This window comes from Triturus cristatus, chromosome 3_1, assembly GCF_964204655.1.
Source record: "Triturus cristatus chromosome 3_1, aTriCri1.1, whole genome shotgun sequence".
Classification (NCBI taxonomy): domain Eukaryota; kingdom Metazoa; phylum Chordata; class Amphibia; order Caudata; family Salamandridae; genus Triturus; species Triturus cristatus.
This window is the reverse complement of record NC_140583.1, coordinates 896,637,005-896,662,942: the sequence shown is the minus strand read 5'-3', so window position 1 is coordinate 896,662,942 and position 25,938 is coordinate 896,637,005. Positions and strand designations below refer to the sequence as shown.

At 44.4% G+C, this 25,938-nt stretch overlaps 1 protein-coding gene across 1 annotated transcript in view; it reads right to left on the bottom strand.

Moving 5' to 3' along the window:
- GRB14 (growth factor receptor bound protein 14) overlaps positions 1–25,938 on the bottom strand; it is a 681,395-nt gene that overhangs the window by 93,676 nt on the left and 561,781 nt on the right. Inside the window, exons 9-10 of the mRNA XM_085645413.1 lie at positions 20,054–20,170; positions 19,888–19,957 (exon numbers count right to left, since the gene is read on the bottom strand). Coding sequence (XP_085501539.1) covers positions 19,888–19,957; positions 20,054–20,170 — 187 coding nt within the window. The remainder of the gene's footprint in view (positions 1–19,887; positions 19,958–20,053; positions 20,171–25,938) is intronic.

The following is a 25,938-nucleotide window of genomic DNA, read 5'->3' as shown; positions in this document are numbered from 1 at the left end:
GGAGCAGTAGGGTTAAGGCAGTGCCTTCCCCCCTGACTCAGAATACAGATCAGCCTCCTGAGGGAGATGATCTTGGACCTGAAGAAGGAACTGTCCCAGAGGAGCTTGAACCTGACCAAGTTGAGTTATTGGGGACAGGGGGCCCTTCCAGGGCCAATCTGAGCCAGGAGCAGCAGCATTGCCCCTCTCTTGATCCCCTCAGAAAGCAAGCTGATGATGATGCTGCTGGGAATGCAAGTGGCACCCATAAAATGTGTTGGGATGATGGACTCCTATATTCAGAGAGTAGAGACCCCAAACCTGGTGCTTCCAGGTGGTTGGTAATACCTTTGAAGTTTAGGGGCTTCCTACTGACACTAGCCCATGATATTCCCCTAGGACACTTGGGCCAAAACAAGACTTGGGACAGAATTGTTCCTCACTTTCATTGGCCCCACATGCCTGAAGACACCAAGGAGTTTTGTCACTCAAGTGTCACCTGTCAAGCCAGTGGCAAGGCAGGTGGAACCACAAAGGCCCCCCTGAAACCATTACCTGTGGTGGGGGTTCCCTTTGAGAGGGTTGTGATTGACATAGTTGGTCCCATGGATCCTCAAAAAGCATCTGGGCACAGATTTATCCTGGTGGTGGTGGACCATGCCACTAGGTACCCAGAAGCCATTCCCCTTAGGACCACTACAGCACCTGTGGTGGCAAGGGTCCTCTTGGGTATATTCTCAACAGTGGGTTTCCCTAAGGAGGTAGTATCTGACAGGGGCGCAAACTTCATGTCTAGTTACTTCACTCCAATGTGGAAGGAGTATGGAGTGAATTACAAATTCACCACACCTTATCACCCACAATGCAATGGTTTAGTTGAAAGATTCAACAAAACCTTAAAGGGCATGATCAAAGGACTCCCCGAAAAGCTTAGGTACAGATGGGACATCCTTTTACCCTGCCTTTTGTTTCCCTACAGGGAGGTGCCTCAAAAGGGGGTTGGTTACAACCCTTTTGAACTTTTGTTTGGCCATCCTGTTAGGGGTCCTTTGTTTCTGATGAAGGAGGGATGGGAGTTACCTCTCAAACCCCCTAAACAGGACATAGTGGACTACGTACTTGGTCTCCGCTCCAGGATGGCTGAGTATATGAAAAAGGCAACTAAATACCTTGAGGCTAGCCAGGAATTGCAAAAGGCCTGGCATGACCAAAAGGCTGTGCTGACTGTTTACCAGCCAGGACAGAAGGTGTGGGTGTTGGAGCCAGTGGCCCCAGCAGCCCTCCAAGATAAATGGAGTGGCCCCCATACAATTGTTGAACAGAAGGGGGAGGATACATACTTGGTAGACCTTGTAACCCCCAGTAGTCCCCATAGGGTACTTCATGTCAACAGACTAAAACCATATGTTGACAGGGCAGACATGGGCTTGTTCATGGCTACTGATGAGGGACAGGAGGAAGAGAGTGACCTACTCCCTGACCTGCTCCCTCAGAACCCTGATGATGGATCAGTAGATGGTGTAGCCTTGGCAGGCAGCCTCACTGTCCAGCAGCAAACTGACTACAGAAAAGTTCTCAGTCAGTTCAGACATATGTTTTCTCTGACTCCAAGTCATATTACCTGGTGCACTCATGAAGTGGACACTGGGGACAGTCTGCCTGTGAAGAATAAGATCTACAGGCAACCTGATCATGTCAGGGACTGAATAAGGACATAATTCCAAAAGATGTTGTATTTGGGAGTCATTGAACCCTCAGATAGCCCTTGGGCTAGTCCAGTAGTCCTGGTGCCTAAACCTCACACCAAAGATGGTAAGAGAGAGAGATGAGGTTGTGTGTGGATTACAGGGGTCTTAATGCTGTCACTAGGACTGATGACCATCCTATCCCAAGGGCAGATGAGCTGACAGATACTTTGGCCTCAGCCAAGTTTCTAAGCACATTTGACTTGACAGCTGGCTACTGGCAGATCAGGCTAGCTGATGAAGCAAAGCCAAAGACAGCATTTTCTACCCCAAGTGGGCACTATCAATTTGAGGTTACAGAAGAATGCACCTGCCAATTTCCAAAGGTTGGTGAATCAAGTCCTTACAGGCCTGCAAGACTATAGTGCTGCATATCTAGATGATATTGCTGTCTTTAGCTCCACCTGGGAGGATCCCCTGGTCCACCTAAGGAATGTTTTGGAGGCCCTGTAAAAAGCAGGCCTAACTATCAAGGCTACTAAGTGCCAGATAGGGCAGAGTCAGGTTCTTTACCTGGGCCATCTTGTAGGTGGAGGCCAGGTTCAACCATTGCAGAGCAAAATCCAGACCATAATGGACTGGGTTGCTCCCACTACCCAGACTCAGGTGCGAGCCTTCTTAGGCCTGACTGGGTATTACAGAAGATTTGTAAAAGGTTATGGATCCATTGTGACTCCATTGAATGACCTTACTTCCAAGAAAATACCCAAAAAGGTTCAGTGGACAGCAAGCTTTCAAAAAGGCATTTTATGACCTGAAGAAGGCCATGTGCACTGCTCCCATTCTGCAAAGTCCTGATTACTCCAAGAAGTTCATTGTGCAAACAGATGTATCTGAGTTTGGGGTAGGGGCTGTACTGTCACAGTTGAATGATGAAGGTCAGGAAGAGCCAGTAGCTTTCAAAAGCAGAAGGCTGACCCCAGAGAGAAACGTTGGTCAGCCATTGAGAGGGAGGCCTTTGCTGTGGTTTGGGCTCTGAAGAAGTTGAGGCCATGCTTGTTTGGTACACACTTCATTGTTCAGACAGACCATAAGCCCCACTTATGACTAAAACAGATGAAGGGTGAAAACCCCAAACTTTTAAGGTGGTCCATTTCCCTACAGGGGATGGACTATACAGTGGAACATAGACCTGGGAGTAACCATGCCAATGCAGATGGACTCTCCAGATATTTCCACTTAGAACATGAAGACTCAACTGGTCAAGGTTAGTTTAATGTCCCTGCGTTTGGGTGTGTGTAGGAGAGTAGGATCTGCTTCTTATGGTTACCCCCACTTTTTGCTGATGTTTCACTGTTTCTCGACTTTAATCTGGCTGGGGTCCCGCTATTCAGGACCCCAGCCTAGCTGCTTCCTCTCTAAATTGATTCCTAGTACCTTAGGGACACAACAGATTGGATTCTGAAGTGCCCTTATAAGTTCCTAGTATATGGTATACTATGTACACGGGCATAGGTACCCCAGAGGCCTACCAGGGGCTGCAGCATTTATTATGCCATCCCTGGGAAGCCCTCCAAAATGACACCACAGGTCTGCTACTGCAGCCTGAGTAAGGTGGTGCATGCACCCCTTACAGAGATATAGGTACCCCAGAGGCCTACCAGGGGCTGCAGCATTTATTATGCCATCCCTGGGAAGCCCTCCAAAATGACACCACAGGTCTGCTACTGCAGCCTGAGTAAGGTGGTGCATGCACCCCTTACAGAGATATAGGTTCACTATATCTCACCTATCACTGCACATATAAACCTATCAGTCACCCCTATGGCAGGCATTATCAATCCTGAAGGCAGGGTGCTTGGTTTTGTGTGAGAGGGTGCCCATGCATGAACAGAGTCCCTCTGCAGCCTTCGGAATCTCTTCTCCAGGGTTGTCTGTGATGCAGCCTGACCATATACTCTTAAGTGCATTATAACCAAACGGTAAATGCTAACTTTGGACTGGCTGCACAGAAACATGTTGTGTTTGGTGTCAAACACCTTGGAATCATACCCCCACACCAGTAAATGGTGTGGGGGTATGATCCCACCCTTCTAGAGGGAGAGACATGACAGCACCAGTATACCCGGTACCAGTTTAAAAGAGCCCTGGCATCACAAAATGGATGCTGCAGCCACAGACACGGGTCTGCCTCCTGCTGCTGCCCGAAACTCCGGCAGGGGAGGCCTGGACAATAGGTTTCCTGTCACAGGGAGGTGTAACCACCTCCCAGTCAGGCCTTAGTGGATTAGGGCTGGGAGGAATCACTCCAGGAGTGCTGTGAAGTCCTGCACTGGGGGCACATTTGGTGTCCCTGTGGATAGTCCAGCTCAAACCGGTTGTAGGGGCTACTAGCCCCTGGTCTGGCACGAAACTGGACAAAGGAAATGGGTGTAGCCACCCCTCTTTCCAAACCCTCGCATAGGTGGGTCCCCTGAGTTAGTCCAACCCCTTCCTTGGGTATAAAGAAGGAACCTCTGTAACCAGAACTTTAGATATCCCTTGATGAAACTCTGAGACTGAATCCTGGAACTTTGACGATCTGTTCAATGCCAGATAACTAAAGAATCTCCCTTGGGGTGAAGGAGTTACTCCCTTGCTTGGCAGGCACCAAAGAAGAATCTGTCTGGTCTGCATCTCTGAAGCTCCCGCCGGACGCCGAACTCTTTGCAACACCAGAGGTGGATTTCCAGACTTCCCAGAGGCCGAACTGAGTCCCTAGCAACGCCGAGACCCGTAGCCCTCGTGGGTACCGTGGAACCGAAACCCCTGGACACCGTGCACATTTGCAAGTGCGTCAGCTTCCCAACGACTCTCGAGGCTGTGCATTGGGTTACCTGTAGCCCAGACCCCGAGCACCTTTTGCACTAAAGATTGTGGGCCTACACTTCACAAGTGTTCCGTGAGCCCGCTCCTTGCATTCCCGCTTGAGGTACCGCTGCGATCCCTGGTCCGTCGACTGGTGGTTTCCTGTGAAGGCAACTCTTACTTTAATTGGGCTTACCTAGTTGCTCCAGATGTGCCCTTACTCTCCATTGCCTGGGGAGTCCCCAGGACCTTGCTGGTCCGCACCGAAGCATCTTTCTCCTTTCTGTGTGGGTTGCTGTTGCCAAGGCGTGTCGTGTCCAATCCGGGCACCGATGCTGCAGCACTCGACATCCTTTGTGGGACAGCTCAAATCCAGCTCCTGGTTGTCCATGGGGGGGCAGCAGAGAGTGTGAATACACACATGCAGGAACTTGCCAACTTTAGCATGGATGGTATCTAATGAAGACCCTTTTATTACTGTGCATAGGTTGGATCCACCCGGGTGTTCTGGTAGACAGCTTTGGCAGTCCTGAGGAGATCCATGAAAATTACTGGGTAGGTCCAAACATCAACACTAAAGAAGGGTGCATCTACAACAAATATATTTTTCACCGCAAGGGAAGTTACAACGGACTGTGTAGTATCCAACAATGGGTCATCCCTTGAACTTACATTGTATATATGTGTATCATAACGTCACTAGTTTCACTTTGCACTTTTGAGTACTGCACTGTCCACACCAATGTACAGCACAATACCATTTCAAAGTACATACATGATTATATCTACTTGAATTGTATGTGGAGTTCATACACATATGAAACAATGTTTTAAATAAGATCCATTGAACCTTTGTTCTTGTTGCATTCTTTTACACAATAGATGTAGAATGCTTTAACGAGCTGTCAGTGCATATACAGTGTGCAGGCTGGCCCAATGTATCTCGTTATGTTGAAGATAACTGTAACTTTGAAGGATGTTAGAGAAGCTACATTTTGTACAATCCTGAGAAAATAATGAGCTTAGATTATCTGTAAACCTCAACCTGATTGGAGTATTTTGTGGGAGCCATGTGTAAGTGTAGCAAATGTTAAAATTGTGTGATTTAATCAGAGCAGAATTTTTATGCTTAGACCTATGCTTTTGTCCACTTCAAGACAACTTAGAGCAGAGTAAGGAGAGAACTGGCTTACTTAAATATTCATTTGAGACATCTTTACAATAGTTTGTCTTCTTGCATATATGACTTTTATTAATTTAAACATCATATGATTACTGATTGATACTAACTTGATGAGTTTTTTAAGAAATTGGGTTGTTGGTTGACTGGGGTGTGAGCCTTGGTCAAGCAACAACCAGGGAGAGGTTGTAGCCTTGCGACTAGATCGGTCAACCTCGAAGCTTGACAACCGGGTTCAAGTCTCGGCAACAACGCTCAACATCCTGTGATTCTGGGCAAAACACTTAATGTCTCCGTGCCTAACAAAAATCAATGTGTTTATCTGTTATGAAACTGATGCTCGTGTAAAACGCTCTGATACTTGATATCCTTGGGTCTAGTTCGCGCTATATAAAACTCTTTTACAAAAACACAGTCCTTGGTATGGCGAGGCACAAGACAACCCTACATTAATCTGTGCTCAACCCTCTGGTAGCTTGGCACAGAGCAGTCAGGCCTAACCTGGAGGTAATGCACAAAGTACTTGTGCAACACTTCAAATAGTAATAAAGTGAAAATAACACCAATAAATGATCCCTGGCAAAGTTAGAAGAATAGAGTTATTCTTAATAAATAAAACAAGGCCAAAACAACAAAAACTCAAGCAGTAAAACCGAAGACATGCAGGTATAAAGATTTCAGTAAAAATTGTGCTAAAAAGCACAAAGCTCCAAATGTGGATATCTGGTTGCGCCGGACCGGGAAACAGTCACAAGTTCAGACGGACCGCAGCGGAGCGCGGACTGATTACAGTGACACAGTTAGGTCCGCTAAACAAAGTACCTTATGTCCTAGTTGTGGAGTGTTGTGAGGTTTCGCACTGAGGATGCGTTGCACAGTCAAGGTGATAAATCAGTTCCAATGTGCCGTGAAGCTGTGATACGAGGTCCTGCATCCTAGTGGAGGGTCCTCTTAATGAGAGCTTACTAAACAAAGTCCAGCATCAAAGATGCATCTTGCAATTGAGGTGTTGCATCAGTTCTGAGGAATTGTGAGGCTTCAATGCGAGAACCTACAGCATCATTGAGGCTGCCGTCAACAAGAGATGCAAGGGCCTGTATTGGGAAAGCTTTGCACAGGCGGTGCTGTTTGGGTTTGTGCCACAGATCAGATGAGAAGCTCTGGTTCTGCTTGATCCACAGATGACACACAATTGATGGACGGAATGCAGAACAAATCAAAACATTCACCCCCAGTCAAGAGATCTGGGTTAAATCCATCATTCTTTTGCTCACCATGCCACCCCAATTTAGACCTGGCCATATGCAAATCAGTCTTGACCATGTGCCTCATGGGAACAGTCCAGCCCAAACTACCAAGCCAACTCCTGCCAGGACCGGAAACAAGCATCCTGAGACTGGTTTCTGGGTATCACCCCTCTTCAACCAGGATAGCTTGATTCCAGTGGCACAGTGAGCCCAGGACCCACGTCTGGGCATACCTGGCACACTTAGGGCGAGAAAGCAAAAGACACACACCGATGGACGGAATGCAGAACAAATCAAAACATTCACCCCCAGTCAAGAGATCTGGGTTAAATCCATCATTCTTTTGCTCACCATAACACCCTAGTTTAGACCTGGTCATATGCAGATCAGTCTTGACCCTGTGCCTCATGGGAACAGTCCTACCCGAACTGCCAAGCCAGGTCCTCCCTGGATCGGAAACAAGCATCCTAGGACCGGTTTCAGGATTTCAACCATCTTCAGCCAGTATAGCTTGATTCCAGTGGCATAGTGAGCCCAGGACCCACGTCTGGGCATACCTGGCGCACTTAGGGCGAGAAAGCAAAAGACACACATTGATGGGCGGAATGCCGAACAAATCAAAACATTCACCCCCAGTCAAGAGATCTGGGTTAAATCCATCATTCTTTTGCTCACCATAACACCCTAGTTTAGACCTGGCCATATGCAGATCAGTCTTGACCCTGTGCCTCATGGGAACAGTCCTACCCGAACTTCCAAGCCAGGTCCTCCCTGGACCCGAAACAAGTATCCTAGGACAAGTTTCAGGGTTTCACCCCTCTTCAGCCAGGATAGCTTGATTCCAGTGGCACAGTGAGCCCAGGACCCACGTCTGGGCATACCTGGCGCATTTAGGACGAGAAAGCAAAAGACACATAATTGATGGACGGACTGCAGAACGAATAAAAACATTCACCCCCAGTCAAGAGATCTGGATTAAATCCATCATTCTGTTGCTCACCATGCCACCCCAGTTTAGACCTGGCCATATGCAAATCAGTCTTCACCCTGTGCCTCATGGGAACAGCCCAGCCCAAACTGCCAAGCCAGGTCCTCCCTGGACCGGAAACAAGCATCCTAGGACCAGTTTCGGAGTTTCACCCCTCTTCAGCCAGGATAGCTTGATTCCAGTGGCACAGTGAGCCAGGACCCATGTCTGGGCATACCTGGCGCACTTAGGGTGAGAAAGCAAAAGACACACAATTGATGGACGGAATGCAAAACAAATCAAAACATTCACCCCCAGTAAAGAGATATGGGTTAAATCCATCATTCTTTTGCTCACCATGCCACCCCAGTTTAGACCTGGCCATATGCATATCAGTCTTGACCCTGTGCCTTATGGGAACAGTTCAGCCCGAACTGCCAAGCCAGGTCCTCCCTGGACCAGAAACAAGCATCCTAGGACCTGTTTCGGGGTTTCACCCCTCTTCAGCCAGGATAGCTTGATTCCAGTGGCACAGTGAGCCCAGGACCCATGTCTGGGCATACCTGGCGCACTTAGGGCGAGAAAGCAAAAGACACACAATTTATGGACGAAATGAAGAACAAATCAAAACATTCACCCCCAGTCAAGAGATATGGGTTAAATCCATCATTCTTTTGCTCACCATGCCACCCCAGTTTAGACCTGGCCATATGCAAATCAGTCTTGACCCTGTGCCTCATGGGAACAGTCCAGCCCAAACTGCCAAGCCAGGTCCTCCCTGGTCCAGAAACAAGCATCCTAGGACCGGTTTCGGGGTTTCACCCCTCTTCAACCAGGATAACTTGATTCCAGTGGCATGGAGAGCACGGGACCCTTGTCTGGGCATACCTGTCCCACTCGGGGTGACAAATGCAAAAACAACAGTTGATGGACAGAGTGCAGAACAATGTCATACATTCACCCCAGTACAGAGATCTGGGCCTAAATCCATCGTTTTTTTGCTCACCATGGCATTCCAGTTTGAACCCAGCCATATGCAAATCAGTCTTGACCCTGTGCCTCATGGGAACAGTCCTGCCCAAACTGCAAAGCCAGGTCCTCCCAGAAGTTCATATGGCTGGGTTCAAACTGGAAGGGCATGGTGAGCAAAAAAATGATGGGTTTAGGCCCAGATCTCTGTACTGGGGTGAATGTAGGACATTGTTCTGCATTCTGTCCATCAACTGTTGTTTTTGCATTTGATCCACAGATGGGCTGGCAGAGCACCTTCAGCCCCACTTCCAAGGGTGCAGGGCTGGCAGGGTTTACTCATAGATGGCAGAGTCCAGGTGCTGGGTTCAAGTTTTTGGAGTATTTTTCCCTGAGGCTTTAGTCGGGAGGCCAGCCACCTAGCCCTTTGTCAGACATGGGGTTTCTGGTTGTCAGAGGATGCACCCTGAGCAAGCAGGAACCACCACTCTAGTCAGAGTAAGCTAGATACACACTAAACGATAACCTGTGCTCAACCTCCGGAAGCTTGGCATAGATCAGTCAGTCTTATCTAAAGAGACAATGTGTAAAATATTTGTGCAATGCACACACACAGTAACACAATGGAAATACCACACAAATGGTCCACACAGAGTTAGGAAAATAGATTATATTTCAATGAGTAAAACAAGACCAAAATGAAAAAAATCCAATAAGTAGAAGCAGGATTATGAATTTTTAAATATTAAATAAAAATCTAGTGCTTAGAGTCAAATAGCGCTAGGGATACTTGAGTCTTGTGAGGTAACAATAGTTCATATACGGCCCAAATGGGTCCTCAAGCAGCGAGAGCTGTTTTTTAAGAAAGTGTTAATCAGATAGCCTTTAGTGTATGGCATATAGTATTGAATGATTGCCTGGGGGAGCAACACAAGATAAATTCTAAATGTACCTAGGGACACAGATGGTCATCGACTAAGTACATTATTTATTTCATAAATAATATATTAAAGCTTTTTGGAACTATATTTCATGTGCTCACAAGAAAGTGAAAAAAGCATGATGTGACGAGTGAAGGTGACATTTAAAAATATGCTTCGCATTGACTACATAGACAAAACTCCTGAAGAATTTAAATATTAAAAGTAGTTTTTTGTTGTATAAAAAGTCATGAGGACAAGAATGTGAGCATGTGGAATTGGGCGACCTGGAGGAAGCCGGTAATTGAATTGTAACCGGAATACAGACGAGTGGATCAAAGGGTCACGGGATGGATTCCAGACCCGGACGCACGCCGGCGCAATTTGTGGCAAGTGCCTCCAGGAGCCAAAATTGAAGCCGTGTGAGGAGGCAGCCGGAGCTCAATTGAGGAACTTAATCATCCGTGGTTGCCGTATCCATAATTATTTATGCGTTCGGTTCAGCCATTCGTGTCATCGTTTGAAACCAAATTAAGTTGGGAATAGACAGCTTTAGTCGGTCAGAGTAGCGAGACGGGCAGCCACTCTCGCTACTCGTGCTTCGGTGTGAGTGATTCCTGGGATAGTTGAGGTCACGCTGGACCGGTGCACATCCAGACTTCAGACTGACCAGGATGAAGGGCAGGCCAGCGCCAGGACTCATTCAGGTCCTGCTGAAAAAGTACCTTGGATGGAGCAAGTGTCAGCATCCAAGACTATATGCATTGGTTCCGATCCACGCAGGCGATGACGCTTTGCTGACGAATCTCTTTGCGATGCAGGTGCTGCGTTACCATCGAGCCATGCTGTCTGTCATGTCGAGCCACATAGTCTGTTGAAGTGATGTTGCTGATTGGCTCCTGTGTTGGCGTGGAAAGCAATGCATCGTTTTTGATCAACTCAAAGCCGTCACTGTGACAATGTTAATGGTTCTGGACAGCAGAAATCACCTTTCAAGGTACCATGACTGGATTGGCACCACTTGGCAGAGCAGGACTCCCAGATGGCAGAGTCCTGGTGTTGTTGCGAAGTTGAAAGAAGTCTTGGATGGCCCTGAGACTTCAGAACAGGGGGCAAGCCATTTAGCCCTTGGAGTCCCTTTGGGTTCAAATGAGAAGGGTCCAGTCCTTGGAGCAGGGTAGAGATCAGCAGGCAGCAGTGCAGCCCAACAAAGCAGAACAAGTAGTTATTCCAGAGCAGCAGTCAAGCAGAGTGACAATCCTTGTAGCACAGAAGTCTTAACTCCTGGCAGAGTTCTTCATGGGCCAAGTAGTATACTGTCTTGGTAGGATAAGAGCCCCAGTACTTATACCCAGCTGTGCCTTTGAAGTGGAGGTTACTTCATAGCCGATCCTTTAAGTACACAGGTCTCCCTTTCTTCCTAGCTCTGGCTCCAGACTATCAGTAGGGGGTAATCAACCATTTGTGTAAGAAACATGACACTGCCTATTCAGGTGTAAGGGTCAGCTCCCCCCTCTCTCTTCCTGCCCAAGAAGAGCTATATGAATGCAGGTGAATGCACAGGTTCCCTGTCACACCCACCCTTCCTGTGTTTGTGGCTGTCTAAAGGGAATGCACTAAGTGTAGCTGTCACCCACCCCAAACGTGTATTGGAGACAGGCTACAAGGCACACAGAGCAGTAAGAGCAGACAAATGTTGACTTTCTAAAAGTGGCATTTTTAAAACAGTAATGTTAAATCCAACCTTACCAGTAAAGAGGATTTATCATTACCATTCTAAAGATATAAACCATGATGCAGCTACTTCTTTCTAATTGGGAATTACAGTTTAATAATGTATTAAGGAATTCTCAATGCTACCCTAAGAAAATGTATAGGGCCCAAAGTAGTGAAAAGCAAATGTGGATGTTTGTTCCTACCAGGACATGTAAAACTTGAAAGTACATGCACCTCATTTTACTTACACAGCACCCTTCCCAGAGGGTTACCTAGGGCCTACCTAAGGGGTGACTTATGTATAATAAAAGGCGAGCCAAGGCTTGGCAAGTGATTTTAACTGTCACATTGTATTGGCAGTAAACTGCACACACAGGCCTTGCAATGGCGGGCCTGAGAGAGGTTTGAAAGCTACTTGTGTGAGTGACACCACCAGTAGCATTTAGATTACAGGCCCTGGGTATATGGTATACCACTTTACAAGGGACTCATAAGTAAACTAAATATGTCAATTGTGTGTACACCGATGTTTAATGTTTAGGGAGAAGCACAGGCCCTTTGTCACTGATTAGCAGTAATAAAGTGCTCATAGTCCTAAGGACACCAAAAAGATACAACAGAAAGAAGAGGTAAGCAGGCAAAATGTTCGAGAGAACACCACCCTAAGGATGACAGAATTAACACCCTTGAAGTCACTTTGGGGTCCTAGGTACAACAGATGCAGGCCAGTCCTTCTCATCCAGAAAAGAGGGAAGCAGGCAGCAAATCAGTACAACAGGGCAGCAGCCCTTCAGAGCAGCTCAGGAATCCTTCTATGCACAGATCCAGGAGTATACCGAAAAGTTGGTGTCTAAGATCCAATATTTATACCTAGTTGTGCCTTTGAAGTGGGATAGAAGCTTCTAGAGGCAGGTCTTTGAAGTGCACGGGTGCCCTACCTTTCGAGCCCTGGCCTCATACTAACTACAAGTGATATGCAGCCCTTTGTGCGGAAACAGGACACAAAGTATGCATGTGCCCTCCCGTTCTGTCAGTGATGGCCCATCCAGGCACACCTAAGCTCCCTATTGTTTGTGGCTGTCTGGGAGGAACACACAAAGCCCAGCTGTTAACTATACCCAGTCATGTGACCTAGAGACAGGCTACAGGCACCAAATGGGTAAGTCAGGAAAATGACAACTTTCTAAAAGTGTAAGGAACTAGAGCAAAATGTTCTAGACAGGGAATGCACTACTTATGAAACTCAGAAAATGAGTAAAAGACAAGTAAAACATCATTGTCAATTTAACCCAACAGGGAATAAAGTACAACATATAAACATCTATGATATCCGAAAATCAAACGAGTGAATCTTCTTTTATTCTTGTAGCAGTGTTGATTTATTCACACTTCTATCAAAATCAAAGCGCAATTAAAGATGCATATATACAACGTAATGTATTACAAGTGGTATAGCTCAAATTTCATATTTTCCCAATGCATTTCGGGCGTGATGTTCGCCCTTCTTCAGGGGATATCTGAAAGTAAAACATCAATCAATCATGTGTGTGATAACTGATCAAGAGCAAAAGTATGACAATTTGAAGGAAGGCAGTTTTGACGTCACGTGGGTCTTACGACAAAAGTAAAGCAGTGGAGAATTTATAGTTATCATAAAAGACCAAGAGGGGGTGTAGTCCCAGCAAGAGAGCAGCGTGATTGTATACAGGAAAGTGAAAGGCACCGTGTCTGGCTGAAAGTCGAACGTGCACAGAAACAAACGCGAAACACCACCAAAGCTGAACGGCGGAGTAAATACCTTAAAGAGCTAGAGTCTCTAAAGTTAATCGAGAAGTGCGGGCAAGAGAAATCACAATCTACAAAATGAAAAACGTAGTATTAAAAAATGCACCAACAAAGCACTGATACGATAGTACCTTGAGCAAAGAGAACGCTTACCAAAGATAATGCTGGCCCTGAACGGACAATCAACAACAGTCGAAAACTGTATTGACAATGGCGCGGCAACAGCGCGGTAATGAGAAATGTGGCAGCCTGCAAAGTAACAGGTTGGAAAAATAAGACTCAGCGGATAGTAAACCGCGAGAACTCGGAACTAAAAAAAGCCAAGTCAATAATAATACCTGGAAGTGACTGCAGATATCTATCAAATTCGTCCGTATGTTCAAGGTGCAAGGAGTTAATCCACACGTGGATACCAGTAGGGTGCGGGATCACGGTTGAAACGAAAGTGGGGGCGGGTTTATAAACACGGAAGACAATGGCGGCCATGTTAAATCGGGAAATGGGAAACAAGTGCAACGAAAGAGGGACTAATCAACACAAAAGACAGTGGCGGCCATATTAGATTTTCGGTAATAGAGGAACAGAGAAAACATAGAAAGCAAGAAAAGTGGAGAAATATGCAACAATGTAATATAACGTGCGCGTTTCAAGAAATATCAAAAATCCTGCCTATTTACAGTCTAGTAGATTGATCATACATAAAACAAACATGTTATCTTATTGTGGGTGAAGTCCCAAATTAATGACGATAGTGCTGAAACATGAAAACTAATATTCAAGGCGACCTGCCTATTTACAGTCTACAAAATGTATAAAAAGTCAATTAACACGGCATTATATTTAACAATTGACGATGCCCAATTGAAATGTGAATACGTACTAGTGTGTGAATCGACAATTTAAGAAATACGAATGATAAATCTCCCATGATCATACAAAAAATACTAGCTTTATAAACATTAGAATGGGCACCATTAAAAACCAGAATCTTATGAGGTTAAAGACCCATGTGTGTACGTGAAAAGTGAATTAAAGGCAAATGTGATCTATAGGTGCTCAAATGCAAAATGGGGACTACTATAACTACCCTCCTATGACTGAATGTGAAATTTAAAGAAAACAGGCAAATTCAATTTTGTCATTGAGACCTTTGGGACTCAAGGTATTCAGATATCGAATCCAAAAGGACTCCCTTTGTACGATGAATTTACTCATGTCGCTGTCATTGCGATGTTGAACAACCTCAATGACACTGAATTTGAGCTGAGGAATCGTGTGATGTGAATCACTCCAGTGACTAGCCAGTGGTGACGATGTGGATCTGGTTCGAATACGGCTTTTGTGCTCCGTGATGCGAATGCGTACAGATCTCTCAGTTTTGCCTACATAATATAGGCCACAAGGGCATCGAATAATGTATATAACATTTGCCGTGTTACAATTGGCAGTGAAGTTGAACTGAATAGGCTTGCCTGACCAGGGGTGAGCCAGAGACACACCTGTAATGACATTATTACAGTGTGAGCAATTGTAACATCTAGTCATTCCTTTGAATGTCACATCAGTATCCAATACTCGCTTTTTGAGAAGCTCCTTGAGATTATTGGAGCGTTTGTATGCGAAAAGTGGTGGATGAGTGAACAAGTTCCCAAAATCTGGTTCACTCTGAAGAATATCCCATCTGTTAAGGATGGTTTTTTTGATGGCAGGAGAGAGGGTCGAGAATTTAGACACATAGACTTCCCTGGATTGAGAGGGTTTAGTACGTTTCTCCAAAAGTGTAGAACGGGACACCTGATTAAGACGTTGGACTGAAGCTTCAATGAGTTGATTAGGATAACCACGTGTCAGGAAACGAGTTTTTGTCTCTTCAAGGGTGGTATGCAGTTGAGAGTCATCAGAAATAATGCGTTTAATTCTCAAAAATTGAGAATAGGGGAGATGACGTTTCAATGAATGAGGATGAAAACTATCGTAGAGAAGCGTGTTGTTACAATCTGTGGGTTTAGTGAACAAAGAAGTTGTCAAATGATTAGATGAAAGGTCGATATGTACATCAAGATATGAAATGGAATGTTTATCCAGTGTGTGTGTAAACTGAATTCGTGGATTGATATTATTTAGGGCTGACAGTTTTGATTCCAGTGTCTGTCTGTTACCTTTCCACATGATGAAAATATCGTCGATATATCGGCGATATATGACAAGATGATCTGTCCATTCACTGTCATTAAGAATGTTCTCCTGTTCGAATTTCATCATATAGATATTTGCGTAGCTGGGAGCTCCCGCAAAACCCATAGATGTTCCGTGAGTTTGGAGAAAAAATTGATTATTCCACGTGAAGTAACTGTGAAATAAACAAAAGTGCAAAAGTTCCAAAAGAAAGATTTTGTTTGCAGGGATAGTATCCATTTGGAGCAATGCCCATTCAATCGCTTCAATACCCTCAGAATGTGGAATTGACGTGTATAAAGATACCACGTCAATTGTGAGTAACCAAATGTCATCAAAACTCTGGAGATTGAGATTACTGAGTATCTGCAAAAAGTGTGTGGTGTCTTGTACATATGTACTACCAGTCTGGACAAACGGTTGCAAAAAGTAATCCAAATACCGGCCAATGGGATCATGGATAGAATCACACCCTGATACTATCGGTCGCATTGGTGGATTGTTTAGGCGTTTGTGTATCTTCGGAAGGGCGTAGATAACTGGTCTACGAGGGAATTTGTTGTACAAAAAGTCATGTGTCTTGGTGTTAATCCAATTCATGTCTTTGGCATGTTTAAGAATGGTCAGCAGTGTTGCTTGGAATTCAACAGTGGGGTCCGACTGTAGTGGAACATAAGTGGACTCATCAGACAGCATTTCGCTGATTGCTGATTCATAAAAACAAGTGTCCATTATCACCAATACACCACCTTTATCGGCCGCTTGAAAAGTTAAAGAGGGGTTATTCCTCAAACTCTTCAATGCGACTTTATCCTGTGGTGTGAGATTCTGATGTTTTTTCGATGGTGCTTCCAGATGCAATAAATCGTGTTTGACCAATGATTCAAAAGTGTCTAGCACTTTATGCGAAACTGGGGATACAAAGGTACTCTTAGGTTTAAACTCTTTGAATTCCGACTCACTGGTTGTAGGAGCAGAAACAATTTGCGTTGAAAAAAAGTATCGCAATCTTAATTTCCTCATGAATTTATATAGTTCAACCTCTGATTGAAATGAGGTGGTATGGTAAGTGGGGACAAAAGATGTGCCCTTATTGAGGAAAGTTATCTGTGAATCTGTCAAATTGGAAGAAGAAATGTTCACAACTAGTGTTTTTTCTGTCTCCTGCCTGTGCTTTGCGATTTTGAGCTTTCCACTACCTCGACGGGTTTTGATGGAATTGGATCGAGGAGAGATTGGCTCGTGGGTGGATTGTTTGCCGATGGGCTTATTTCTAAAAAAGAAGCCTTAGAGCTAGAAGTAGATGGGGCTGATGTGCTCCCTGACTCATTCACGGTTGGTACTGGAGGTCTATTTAAACGGGTATCACTTAGCGAAGCTACACTTTCCTCAGATGAAGCATCACCTGATTTAGTAAATGTTCGTTTCTGAGCGTACACTTCAGCCCACGAGTAAACTTCGTCTAATTTATAATCGATAGTGTCCCGCCTAAACTTGCGGACTTTACGTTCGTGAATTTCCTTAGCGTAACCATCCAACTTGTTGTTAATAGCTTCTAGGGAGTTTGACAAAGCTTCACTAGTCATATGTTTTTTTAACGAATCTTGTAGTTCAGAAATTTCCGTTTCAAGGTCAGCTATTACCTTAGAAAGTTCCTCCACAATCAGTAAAATTAAGTCTAATGAGCACTTATTGAGTATTGAAAACCATTTTTCCATGAATTTTTTATTCATTTTAAACATCATAGGTCTAAGTGGAAGTCTCAGCCCTCTTGGAATCCTGCTGGCTTTGTGATACTGTATTAAAGTAGTAGCATGCAGTCGCTGGTTTATTTCGCGACGCATCAAATATTCTAGTTGTCGTAGTTGCTGTGTGGTTGAGCCCTGTGTGGCGTCAAATGTACGAGCCTCCCGTATAAGTCCATATATTGCTTGTGCTTCATTATCAGTATATGCCAAGGTATCTGCCTTGTTGGCGGTTAGATTAAGAATTTCATCAAATGACATATTTCAATGTGGTGCTACAATTAGCTGTTGCGGGTGGAAAAAAGAGACACAGAGTGTGAGAAGAGAAAACAGCTGGTGTGCACTCAAATAATAAAAGTAAACCCAAAGTAATGTTAAATCCAACCTTACCAGTAAAGAGGATTTATCATTACCATTCTAAAGATATAAACCATGATGCAGCTACTTCTTTCTAATTGGGAATTACAGTTTAATAATGTATTAAGGAATTCTCAATGCTACCCTAAGAAAATGTATAGGGCCCAAAGTAGTGAAAAGCAAATGTGGATGTTTGTTCCTACCAGGACATGTAAAACTTGAAAGTACATGCACCTCATTTTACTTACACAGCACCCTTCCCAGAGGGTTACCTAGGGCCAACCTAAGGGGTGACTTATGTATAATAAAAGGCGAGCCAAGGCTTGGCAAGTGATTTTAACTGTCACATTGTATTGGCAGTAAACTGCACACACAGGCCTTGCAATGGCGGGCCTGAGAGAGGTTTGAAAGCTACTTGTGTGAGTGACACCACCAGTAGCATTTAGATTACAGGCCCTGGGTATATGGTATACCACTTTACAAGGGACTCATAAGTAAACTAAATATGTCAATTGTGTGTACACCGATGTTTAATGTTTAGGGAGAAGCACAGGCCCTTTGTCACTGATTAGCAGTAATAAAGTGCTCATAGTCCTAAGGACACCAAAAAGATACAACAGAAAGAAGAGGTAAGCAGGCAAAATGTTCGAGAGAACACCACCCTAAGGATGACAGAATTAACACCCTTGAAGTCACTTTGGGGTCCTAGGTACAACAGATGCAGGCCAGTCCTTCTCATCCAGAAAAGAGGGAAGCAGGCAGCAAATCAGTACAACAGGGCAGCAGCCCTTCAGAGCAGCTCAGGAATCCTTCTATGCACAGATCCAGGAGTATACCGAAAAGTTGGTGTCTAAGATCCAATATTTATACCTAGTTGTGCCTTTGAAGTGGGATAGAAGCTTCTAGAGGCAGGTCTTTGAAGTGCACGGGTGCCCTACCTTTCGAGCCCTGGCCTCATACTAACTACAAGTGATATGCAGCCCTTTGTGCGGAAACAGGACACAAAGTATGCATGTGCCCTCCCGTTCTGTCAGTGATGGCCCATCCAGGCACACCTAAGCTCCCTATTGTTTGTGGCTGTCTGGGAGGAACACACAAAGCCCAGCTGTTAACTATACCCAGTCATGTGACCTAGAGACAGGCTACAGGCACCAAATGGGTAAGTCAGGAAAATGACAACTTTCTAAAAGTGGCATTTTCAAAATTGTAATTTAAAATCTGACTTCATCATAAGTTAGGATGACACCAAACATGAACTGGTTACCTGTTCCCATTTGGAAATTACAGAGTATTAAATGTAATGCGGTAACTCTAATGTTATCCTATGGGAGAGGTAGACCTTACAATAATGAAATATGAATTGAGAGTTATTCACTACCAGGACATGCAAAGCTTCAAAGTGCATGTCTAACATTTTAAATACAAGGAACCCTGCCATCTAGGCTATCCAGGGCCTATGTGTATTAAAAAGGATGTTTTGGGCCTGGCAAAAGGTTTATTATGCCAATTCGACATGGCAGTTTAAAACTGTACACACAGGCTACAAGGGCAGGCCTGAGATATGTTTAAAGTACTATCTAAGTGGGTTGCACAATCAGTGCTGCTTGCCTACTAGCAGCATTACATTTACAGGCCCTGGGCATAGGTAGTGCCACACTACTAGGGACTCAAAAGTAAATTAAGTAGGCCAATTGAGTATAGGCCAATTTGTCCATGTTCTATGGAGAGAGCACAAGCAGTTTAGCACTGGTTAGCAGTTGCAAAGTGCACCGAGTCCTAAAGCCAGCAAAAACTATGTGAGCAAATAGGAGGTCTGTGGGCAAAACGTTAGAGCCTAAACCACTCCAAGGATGCCAGGTCTAAAGGCTTTGACTTTGTAAACTTTTAATCTTTTAATAAACCTTAACAAGTTGAAAACTAAATCACTCTCTGTCTCCCTGTAAAGCCTAATGTGCTTCACTTTATGTAAATGTATTTATTTGATGATTAGCCTCAGTCATGGATTTTGATTAATCAGATAGCGCTTTATGGGCCCGATTTCGTACAAAGAAAAGGACTACAACAGGTGTATCCAGTGTGATATAAAAAGGTTCAACGTTTTGTGATCTATTCATAATGCTCTAAAATGTAAGTGATGTGTGTAAATATTTATATATGTTTTTTTCTTCAATCCTTCAATCCCTAGTCTTGTAACCAACTGTATTCTGCATTTCACAATTACATCCAACGATAATGCATAATGATTAGTAATGATAACTTTTTTGTTTCAAAATCATTGTAAATTCATGAAATCTTTTTTATGGGATGTACTGTACCTATGTTTGTTGTTGAACTTTGAGATGTTGCTGGGATACCATGCATATTTAGACGTGGGCAGCTTTTCCTCTATAAAAGAAAATACATTTAATGGTTCTGTGTAACACAAACTGAAACAAAGGAAAAATAATAAAGAAATAAAAATAGACATAAAACAAAGATTACCCGCCACAATAAACCTTCTTGGACTGCAACAGAAAGTGCTTCAGATGGATTTTCTATCACACGACTTCTTTTACCAGAAAAATCCATTGCAACAAGGGAATTTTCTGAGCTGCTTCTCTGGAAAAAATAGGCTGCATTAGTATATGCACAAATTGTTTCTTCTCTTTTTTGTTTCAGAAGCAAACAATCTCGTTTTTTGTGTGGTTTTCTGTGATTCCCAATAAAAAATAAAAAGAATTATAATAAATATAAAAACTTTTCTACTCTTGTAATGTAAATTGTACAAATTGCTCTTTACATGACAAAATGTGTTTTAACCAACATCAGGGCAGCTCCAGGGAGGTGCGATCGGTGCCACCGTGCCGCGGGCTGACTTTAGGGGGGGTGGGGCGCCGTGTTTTCAAATACAATATGGTTTTAAAAGCAGCTGCTGCTGTGTTCCTTTACTCCAGCAATTTTCAGGCAACCATAAAAATTTCAAGATAATTCTGGTGATTAATAGACTTGCTGCAGAGAGATCTAGTTTTGTCAAGTGGAAGTTTTGACTCAGCATAAAGTAGCGCAGGGGGCTAAAATGCCTGCTGCAAAGCATGTGTACCATGCAGATCAAAAAATGCATACAATATAAATAGGTCAGTGTGTTACTGCTTCTGTCAGAGAGCCCCTTTGGTACCTGCAGTTCATAATTATAAATCCTAATATAGAACAATGAGCTATTAACTGTCACCAAGAGCTACATGAAACTGCAAGGTATAGATTAGAGCATTATGATTTTGTTCACTTGGATGGAAATCAATTCTTATTAGTTAAGCCAACCCCTAACCATGGTGATACATTTTAAATTCTGAGTTTGTGCTTCTCTAGACCAAGCACTCTTAAACTATAGTCTACAAGCAGGATGACTTGTGACACCTACACCTTTTAGTCCTCTCTGTGATGTAACATTTCCTACACACTGATTTACACACTTATGATTCATTGTTTCTGTGTAAAGTGTATGTGATGTAAAGTGCTCTGACACCTTACACTGGTATGAGTGGTGCCATAAAAAAAGAAATGCATGAGAGAAATAGTAGTTAGGAGACTTGAGGGGCAGCTGCCTCAGCTAAGAGGCATCCCGGCGCTAGGCAACAAGAAGGCAGCACACACAAAAGCGCCAGAGGCCTACAAGGGAGGAAACAGGAATGTCTTAATGGCTTTCCTAAAGATCCAGAGATGGATCCCGACAGACACAAGGAAAACAGTCACCCAGGCCCTAGTCAGCAGCAGACTCGACTACGGAAACACCCTTTACACCGGAGCCCCTACCAAGCTCATCAACAGACTGCAAAGAATCCAGAATGCCTCTGCACGCCTGATCCTCGATGTCCCGCGCCGCGACCACATCACCCCCCACCTAAGGAACCTGCACTGGCTCCCCGTCGACAAAAGAACCTCCTTCAAGCTCCTGATCCACACACACAAGGCACTCCACAAGACCGACCCAGCCTATCTCAACAGTCGACTCTCCTTCTACGTACCCAACAGGAAACTCCGCTCCGCAGACCTCTCCTTGGCTACCGTCCCACGCATCCGTAGAACCAAAGCCGGAGGCAGATCCTTCTCCCACAGTGCTGCCAAGACCTGGAACACCCTCCCCCTCAACCTACGACAAACCGAAGATCTTCTAACCTTCAGGAGATGACTCAAGACCTGGCTGTTTGACCAGTAGCAACAGCACCCCCCCACTCCCCACCCTCAGCGCCTTGAAACCCTTGCGGGTAAGTAGTGCACTTTACAAATTATTTGATTGATTGAAAGTGAAGAAAGTTAGTAAGCCCACAAATGTGGGCCGGCAAAGAGTTCCACAGAATGGCAGCTCTATTACGAAAAGAGCGCCCGCCTGCACGGACTCTTCTCACCCGGGGGATCACTACCAGACATTGTCCCATGGATCGAAGTGATCGTGTAGGGGTGTAAGGTAAAAGAAGGTCAGACAGAATTTGTGGGGATGCCGATTTCAAAATTTTAAAGGCAATACACAGTGCCTTAAACTCAATTCGCCTGGTCACAGAAAACCAATGGGGGCGACGAAAAGTGCTAGTCACCGTGCAAGTTCTGCGCAAGCCCAAAAGAGATCTTGCGGCCGTGTTCTGGACTCTCTGTAGCCTCTGTATTTCAGCTTTATTAGCTCCCGAATACAGCGAGCAAGCAAGGTCGAGCCTAGACAAGATTAGGGCCTGAATAATGACCTGCCTCGTAGCATCAGAGAAGGCCAGGATAGATTTGAGTCCGCGCAACAAACCGAAACATGTTCCTGCCACCTTTTTTGTCTGAATATGAAAATTAAGTGAGTTGTCCATCCAGACCCCTCAGGTTCTTCACTACAGGCTTAGCGATGGGAGCCGTACCTAAGCTCTTGGGCCACCACAGCTCACTCCAACAATCATGGTTCCCTCCCACCAACAACACTTCTGACTTGTTGCTATTCAGTTGAAGACAGTTGGCGGTCATCCACCCGGCAACCACTGAGAGGTTGCCCTGAAATTTGCTGGCGTCCTGCTCGGGGTCACTCAAGAGAGCCACCACCAACTGAGTATCGTCGGCATAAGAGACCATGGTCAGCCCTCTGCTCCTGGCTACCCCCGCCAGAGGTTGAACATAGAGATTAAAGATCAGAGGGCTCAGGGACGAGCCTTGTGGGACCCCTTGGCCTATGGGGAAGGTACCAGAAGCAAAAGGGGGGGCAACCCCTAAGGCCTCCAATTGGTGCCCGAGGAGTAATTACAAGCAGGGCATTATAAAATATGTTTTATTAGCCATTGTGAGAGAAAAACTGCCAATTTCCTTTTCCTCCATTGTAGAAAACTAGCTACATAGGCTAACATGGAAATATTTTATTTGAATGTTGTAGTGTCATTCGAAGGCTCAAAATGATAGTTATGATACATCCAAAAACTTGCCACTGTTAGATTTGTAATAACTATTACAGAAAATAAGTTATAGAATTTTCTTTTCTGTCAGCCAAAATCCAGCCTTCCAACTGCCCTCTCCTGATTTGCCAGCCTCTGCCAGGCTGTTATAATGAGGTGTGAAGTAGCCTGCTAGAGAGACAAAGGATTTCTTGTGGGAGGAGAACTACAGCTGCAGAAACAAAACGGAGGATTCGGTTGGAATAGCCAAACTGGTCTTCAATGGGAGAATTGCACTTTAGGGTAGCACAGGCTCATCCCATTGGTAAGGGGTGCCACTTTGCTTGATGCCCAAGAACACTGAATGAATATGGGAGGGTTGCCAAGCAACTCATATCTGCTGCCTGAAACAACAGGGAGAAGGACCGCCCTGCTGGAACGCACCGGAAGGACTGCACTAGCTGCACAATCTGGAACTACTGCCCTAAGGACTTTGCCTGGCTTCCAAGGATTGAGAAGTAGAATCCCTGAAAGCTACAGGGTAACAGAGCCCACCTGCACCATCTCTACCAAGAAGTCCCCATGTTGGAGAGTGTCTAGTGGACTTTTAAGGACTTGTATAGGTACATTGTGGAAATTGTGGTCCAAACATCTCAAAGGCCATCGCAGATCTTCTAGAACCTTTGATTGGTGTTTTACACACTTTGAAGTTACACAAATAATTTTACTCCAACTAACCATTCAATGGTCACTATTGTCACACGTAGATGGAATGATATGAAGAACAAGGGAACTTATAACTTCACCACTAGGTGAGCAAGGAAGCAATTCCTTTTAGTTTAGGTACCCTCACACACCCTAGTGGTGTCATGCTTCATCATCGGGTCACCCCGACGCCTAAAAGTCGGGGTGGGCTCAACCACAGTGTTGGGAGCTCTTTGAAGAAATTACAGACCAGGGAGGCTATAAGATTAAAAAACCTCAGGCAGATCCCCAGTTTCCCTTTATTTTTGGGTCTGTCTGGGTTAATTAAAATTAATAAAAGTAGGGGTATATATAGGAGTGTTATGGTCCTATGACCCTAGTGCCAACATGTTTCAGTCCAATTATGGCCGTTAAGGTCCAGGACTTTCTTCAGGGCAAAAGAGGCCACCCTGGGATTCAGAAGGGGGAATTCCCTATTCTGTTTTATTAGGAACAAGGGTAGAGTAGCTACTCCTTGTATGCGCGACTGATCTATTAATCTGTCTTGCGTCGTAAATCCATCTGTAAAAGAGAACACAAAGAAACAAACATCCAACTTATACAGATCGGTTTTCATAAGGGTATTTCCAAAGTGAAGTGTCTCGAAATCGTGCTTGGAATGCAAAGCCACATCTATACGTGCCAGGTGGTCAAAAAGGCATAGTAGTGTGCAGCTATATCCACATATGTGCCACTCAAAAATTGGATCTGTACACAATTAATCAGCGTGTCAGATATATTGTGCGGTGGCGAATTTGCTCGCATTCTACCTGAAACCAATTGTCAATTAGTGGATACTATCAATGAAAAGAAACTCTCATAGAATCCTCCCACACACATCATTCTCACCGTATCTGTAATTCAACACAGAAATTAAAAGCATGCGTGACAATTAAAAACACCTATGGGTAACAGTGAAAGTATCACTCGCACCTGCATACTTTCTTACCCGGACTTCGGATGATTGTCATTTCTCAGGGGATGGAAGGGCTAATGGAGTAGCTCTGTAGTCACACCCTAACATAGACCCCAGAGAATGAATATGAAGAGGAGGAAATTGTAAAAATACCGTATTCGAGCATAAGAGTCAGAATGTATTTAAAGCAGATTCCTTCTCCAATTGGGGCCCGTATCCTGAGCTACTAGTCCTAAGGTCCCAAACTTACTTCGTCAAGAGTCCTGCTCCGCTTGCCAACCTACTTGGACCCGATCCCCGGCGTTTAGCGCCATGTTACGTGGATCGGTAAGTTTATACTTCCGCATTGGTAAGCGAAGAGCTGGATTGGTCACAGCGGGCAGTTTTGGATGTTACATTCACAGCCAAAGATGGTACTCTTGAAAGCTCCCTGTATACTAAACCTACGGACAGGAACAGTTTATTAAGATTAGACAGTGCCCACCTGCGGTCCTTAAGAGAGAATCTCCCAGTAGGGCAATTCTTGAGGATACGCAGAAACTGTTCCAACATCCAGACATACAAAAAAGAGGCAGCTGTTCTGAGTAACAAACTCCAACAAAAAATGTACCCTAATAAGATCATAGAAAGAGCAAACAAAAGAGCTCGTAATACACCACGAGAAGCTCTTTTAGAAACATATACAAAAGAGCAACCAGATCAACTTATATGTGTAACAACATATAACTCCTCGTCTAATGACCTGAAAAAAATAATAAACAAGAAATGGTCAATATTGACATCTAACAGGTTATCATTTGAGAAACCTATGTTCTCATTTAGAAAAAATTCTAATTTGAGGAATGCCCTGGTACATACCAACACTTTTACACCTAAACCAACTAATCAGCAGACATTATGGGGTTTACCGCCTGTTGTAGGACATTACCCTTGTGGATCATGTGTAGCCTGTCCATTTACAGAACACACCAAAACATTGGATCTGGGCTTAAATTCTCCATGGGAACAGAGGTCACATACAAACTGTAACTCTGAATCCGTGATTTATATGATAAAATGCCCGTGTGAACTGATGTATATAGGTATGACTAGTCGTAAGATCAAAGTTCACATCAGCGAACATAGAAGCACCATACGCAGAGCAGTCACAGCGACTAGGCTAACAGCCCATTATCATGAAAAAAACCATAAGGATACAGAGCTGAAGTGGACAGTACTGGAAAAGGTCACAATCACGGGGAACCTACAGCAAAAACTCTTAGAGCGTGAACAACGATGGGTTTATCGCTTGAAGACCTATGAGAAGGGTCTCAACGATTACATACCCTGGAACC